Source organism: Alosa alosa, chromosome 18 (assembly GCF_017589495.1).
Source record: "Alosa alosa isolate M-15738 ecotype Scorff River chromosome 18, AALO_Geno_1.1, whole genome shotgun sequence".
NCBI lineage: Eukaryota > Metazoa > Chordata > Actinopteri > Clupeiformes > Clupeidae > Alosa > Alosa alosa.
In genome coordinates this window covers 26,184,958-26,190,957 of record NC_063206.1, presented here as the reverse complement: position 1 = coordinate 26,190,957, position 6,000 = coordinate 26,184,958, and the positions used below count along the sequence as shown (strand labels likewise).

Genomic DNA, 6,000 nt, shown 5'->3' with positions numbered 1-6,000 from the left:
GGAGAAAAGTCATTGAGGAAATCACCTTGCCCACTTAAAATAAATAGGCTATTTTCAAGCCTTTCCAGAAGTGACTAGTGTCTGGCCCTTGAATGGAAGCCACTCATCCGTTGTGTGTAGGGAAAAGCTTTTGAAGGTGCATGCGTTCCATGCTGTGTGTGACTGTGAGTGACTATGCTATGTGCTTGCTTTTAAAGCACCAAATGCACTAAATGACGTATGTGATGCAGTTCCAAAGCCAAATAGCATATGATTACATTCCAGTCATGAGGAGTCATGTAATGTTGACATCCCCATGCAGATGTTTGCCCACAATTCCCTAATCCATTCAAGTCATTAATTAGACAGGCCTGTTGTCTCTCTCTCTCTCCTCTCTCTCTCTCTCTCTCTCTCTCTCTGTGTGCTTTAGCATGTATTCCTTGTAAGTGCGTTCTATCACACCAGTCTAATGCATCCTGACAAATCGAAGCTTGAAACAAATCCATTCATTGGTATTCCTCACCACACCAAACAGAGTTGTGACTCTTTTTGCAAAGAAAGAAAGACATGACAATTGCTTTGCCTTTTGACTGGTGCATTATAACTGTACACTAATACTGTACCCTTACAGGTTGTAAGTATGTTTGGTGTGCTGTAGTGTAGTGAAGTGTTGTGAAATGTTAAGCATTGTTTTATGTAAATAAAAAATATTATAGTCTTCTCAGTGTTGAAATTCCTTCAGCTACACCCCAGGCATATGCTGGCACTGAATCTGAAAAAAAAATGTTCAGTTAGCTCGCAAAGCCAATTTGACAAAATGACAGTGAATGACAACAGCTGATCCACTGTAAAAGAAGAGGTTCTCATAGCCATGTTAATTTCATGGCGGATACAATTAACAGGCACCATGAACAGCGGTGATCATCTGCGAGGGGAACCCGGTGTAAAGCGTTATATTGAGCATATGTCGTGAACAGCTTGTTCTATGATAGGACCAGTGGAGGTACGGAGGGGCGGGCTGCAGACTTGCATTCTGTAGCTAAGGTCGGGGAGAGTTACGATAGAGTCCTTCCAGGGGAGATGGGTACACAGCTCTGAATTCTTCTGCGTTCTGATTTTCCTATCTGGTGTTATCTATCATAGGTTTTTTTCTTTCACCTTTTTTCTGCGTACGTATTTACAAAGCGGGACCCACAAACACATCTCGACCACAAGCACTTTTGTCTTCTCACCTGCACTTGCGGTGGTCAGGAGAGGTACCGTAAAATGGATCAGGACAAATACTTACCAGAGCTGATGGCCGAAAAAGATACCTTGGACCCATCGTTTGTTCATGCAATTCGCCTTCTGGCAGAGGGTAAGATACAACACTTTTGGTTTATAGATAACATCCATTCACCGAGTGGTGCTTGTCTATGTTAGGCACCTTGTGTGCCTTTACTGGTAGGCTATTCACCGATTCGAATTTAGAATTAGATACTGTATTAATAACTATTTTCATGTTTTTTGACCTTTTATTTGCGTAATTTGACGGATTAGAGCACTACTTTCTAGTAACGAAAACATTAAATCTGTATGATACAGAAATAATTCGCTAACGCACGATTATCTTTCATATCTGTGCCATGAATGTGGCTGACCAAAGCTTTATTAGTGTGTTGTGGATCCATGCGGTGTTCCATGCGCTTCCGAAGTTCCTCCACAATACAGACTTATTCATGTTATGCAAACAATTTGAAACTTAATCAGTATTTTCAGAATGCCACAAGGAAGACCATGCATTTACCACATAATTAAAAAAATGTTTTTGTAATATCAATTCCATTCACTCAATATAATATGGCTACACCCGCTTGAATGGTAATTTGCATGAACGGACTCTTTCTTACGATACCACGGAGTCATACTAGGTTATGACTTGAGTTGAGGTAATAAACTCGAAGTTGAGGTAATGTGCAGCAGCGTGCAAGCTGCCTGTCCTATCACATTTCGCGTAGCCTAGCCTATACACTATATTTTCCAAACGTCTTCTAATCAAGACACCGATTCACAGTTAAGGTAAATCCACAAATCGCTATGCAGGGCCTTTTCCATCGCTGCACCACCTAAAGGGCATTGTAACATTTACCTTTTCCCTCTGCGTCCAATATCACTCCGAGACAGCACTTTGTAGCATACTCTGGTACATGGGTAAGTCCCTGCATTTGTTAACACTTACATATATTAACATTAGCAAAACTATTTCTCATGTGTTTATCCGACTGTAGCTCAACTAAGCAAGGTGTCTTTTGTCTTCTTGCTAAACAAACGCGGTAGTCATGCAGGTGCACAATGCATTGATCACAGGTCCTGCGTTGGTCATAGACATCACTTCAGTTAAGCTATTTATGACTAGTAGTCATGACTGTTTTAGTGAAATAAAGCATGGCAACTTTACTCGTGTGCTATTTGTGCACAGATAACAGTTTTCATAGCCTAGGCTACTTGTGCATGGAAGGCACATGGCAAAGGTATTTATGTTGCTCATGCTCTTGTAGACTGGGTAGCTTCTCAACCAGATGTAAGTGATGTGGTTTCTAGCTAAACACCTGGATGAACCTCCTTTGCATATAAACAAAACAAATAAAAAAGACAAACATGAGGTCTATGAGCAAACTACAGCCTAATAAATAAATGTGTAGATTGCTAATTAAACAATCCATGGAAATAATTTTGCAAACTGCAGTCACAAGAGTGCTCCATGATTGTATCTTATACCCTTCAGAAAAGGTAATTAGTCATTCTCTGGTGATAACATTTATATCCGTGACATTTGCTATGAACTGGTTAGGCATACTGTGTCAGACTAAGCCCTAGAAAGAAGAAATTGACTCAAAACACACAGTCATGTGTGGCACAGAGCAAAGAGGGTACCAAGAGGAATATAGATAATGTGTTATTCCATTTGCAATATTTTTGATAATTTCCATGATGTTATTGGCACAGATTTCCCAGTTTGATTCATTGACTCCCTAATTTAATAGGAACGAGATATTAAATACTACAAAGCAGCTTTTCATATATTGGGAGTTGTTTAAAAAACTCTACATGTTGGCAATGGGTTTTATTATCTGGCTAACCATTGTGGAAACGAACCTAGAAAACAAGCGGGAAATGCATAGCCTTAAAGATTGGTAGTTTTTACAGATCAATATTGAATTGGACAAAAACAAAGATTAATCTATTAATCCACTCCTCTCCCCTCTTCTCAAGATATCTATAGTAGGCTACTATACATTCAATCTACCAAATAAACCAAATAACCAATTAAAATCATTGTTAATGCCGTATAAGGTATCTGTCATTCAGATGTATTGTACATTTGTGTCTGACCCACTGTTTTTAGTCACAACAGCATACTGAATAGCCTTCTCTCTCTTCTTCACACTGTGAATGAGTCATATCCTTCACAGCTAACTGGCTTATGTTTTTAGGCTGTCCATCTTTGGATTGTTAGAATTCATAGAAGGTTGAGTTGGAAAACAGGTGTGTCAGCCACTGTGTGTGTGTGTGTGTGTTTGTGTGCATGTGTTTGCATAGTCTATGCTTAAACATACAGTTTAGTTTAGTGGATATAATTTTTAGAATTCAATTTGTGGCTTGACATATGCAAAGCAGTACAACAATAGAACTGTCAGGATGTAACTAAGCAATAGTATGTGTTAAGTACCTCAGTGAATCTGTACATTTGTGTTTTCTATGCAGTAATCTAAACTTACACACTACACTTAGTGACAATTGCAGCAAATTGCTAAAAGTGCGCTCGAAAGGAAACCCAGGTGTACATATACAGCCCGGATGCTGTAAACAGGGCACAGACATAGTGGTTTGGCCCAAGCCACCAATTTCATTTGCTGTTGAACTCGGCCTTTCACAAGAAGTTAATAGAATTATTAACACCATATCCTTTATATTGAAACTTTATGAGGAGAAATGTGCTGCCAAAACTTTGTTACATTACAGCATGTATTGGGCTTTGAACCACCAGGTAGTTCAGTTACAGTAATGGGCTGTTTGAAAGCATTTTACTGTATGTTTTTTTTCCCTGACCTCGTGGAGACTACTTACAATTTACAATTCACACCATATTCCTACAAAACACCATCTTTCCAGCTGCAGCTATATCTGAGGTAATATCTCAGTATAAGCTTCTGAATCTTAAAGGCTTTATTCTATAACTCCATTTTATTTCCCCAGGCATTGCCTTCTTTGTTGTGAAAGCATTAACCCAGGAAGTTATTTCTCCTCGGTTCTGTCTGTGGGTTCAAGTCAGTGTTTACATCTAGCCATACATGGAAACTCTCTCTCAACTCAATGTGTAGCTGTATTTGCTCTGTTCAATTGCATGAATTTGTCTATAAAATGTGCTGTTGAGATTCCTTGTACGGCATACTAGAATCCTCCGAGAGAGTGATTTACCTTATCAGCTTATTTACGTGACAATTTACCTACCAATTTCATCCTCTGGGAGAGAGATTTACCTTATTTAGCATTTACAATTTGTTACTGCAGGTATATGGTGTAGAGTCCCAAACCATTGGTACTGTGTGTAGCTGTGCCATTTATGTGGGCTACAAAAGTTCTTGTTCATCATTCTGTAGTACCGAGCCCAGGGGAAGGCTGCATGCACAAGTACTTTTTTAACTCTGTCCCCGGTTGCAGGTAGATCAACCCTGTGAAATGGTGAATTCAGGCATATAGGATCCTCTTGAGTTCTGAGTTGATGTGGCTGTTTCGTGGAGTTTAATTGCACTGAGGAGAATACCCACTGCAGTAGGTTGTCAATTTACAGAGACAGGGGTAGTGGAAGCACTGCTGAACGAGCCAGTCAGTGAGTGCTCGAAAAAGAAGTGTGAATAAAAATATGTTCCTCCCCAGGGGCAGCTGAAATAGAATAAGGCCCAGAAAATGACAAAAAATTCACAGGAACCGGATGACTGCTGGTAAAACTGCAAAAATCTAAAATTGTTGCTCAGGATCCATGTCAGTAATGTCACAGAACTCTGCTGGCAGATGTCATGAAGTGTGGGGGAGTGACACATTCTCTCCAGTTTCTGCCTGATTTTCACCTGTTAGCACAACTCTCCACTCTTCTCAGGGAAACTTGGCCTTCATAAGTATTTCACACCGAAGAGCCTCAAGAGGCAATAGTCCAGTGCTACCCTAGTGATGATTACAGTCTAGGCCCACTTAACAATTATATGCATTTACCATTTCAACAGCTTTCCACTGTATAAATATAGAAAACAACAGCCCTGGGCAATATGGTAGCCACACATTTTTGTCCCTACTGTATGTTGCCTCATCTTCAGTTTAGCTACTGATTTAGATCAGCAATATCCAGCTTTAGGAAATGTGATCACCATTGTTAAGAGTTTCCCCTGTAATCTCATTGGATCAAATTCATTGGGACAGTACAAGTAAATGTGACAGTATTCTTGTTGACTCAGTATACCAGAACAAATTTCCATCACCATTTATTGTCTACGAATTAGAGATGCACCAATTGCAATTTTCTGGGCCGATACCGATTTCCGATTTTTCATAGAGTTTGACCTGCCGATACCGATTTTAGCCGATTCCGATTTCATTTCTTCTAACCAATTTACAGCACACACACAAATAGTTATTTTCTATCTTTTTTTTTGTTTTCTATCTTTTTATCTTTTTTATAGAACATGTTAATATAGACATGTAATCAACTTATCAATAATGAAATGGCTGTTAAAAAAAATGGAACCGGTGAGCAGACAGATTCTTCTTCAAGTCTAACTTCAGCTGCAGTATCAAATTATGGATTAAGTTAAGTTATGGAACACCCATTTTATTCTTCTCACATCCAATATCCAACTAAAGATATAAGAACAATTTTCATGATACATTTGAACATGCTACCATGATACATTTGAACATGCTACCATGTAACATTTTCATATGCATTGATGAATTTATGTAGCCTGGCTAGCGCCACCACTTCTCAAT

General features: G+C 39.1%; 1 protein-coding gene across 20 annotated transcripts in view; it reads left to right on the top strand.

The window, feature by feature from the left end:
• The first annotated feature begins 977 nt into the window (after positions 1 to 977).
• khdrbs2 (KH domain containing, RNA binding, signal transduction associated 2) overlaps positions 978 to 6,000 on the top strand; it is an 88,548-nt gene continuing 83,525 nt past the window's right edge. For all 20 annotated transcript variants that reach the window (XM_048269876.1, XM_048269883.1, XM_048269882.1 and 17 more), the window contains exon 1: positions 978 to 1,336. In XM_048269876.1, the coding sequence (XP_048125833.1) occupies positions 1,246 to 1,336 (91 nt within the window). In that variant the 5' untranslated portion in view covers positions 978 to 1,245. The remainder of the gene's footprint in view (positions 1,337 to 6,000) is intronic.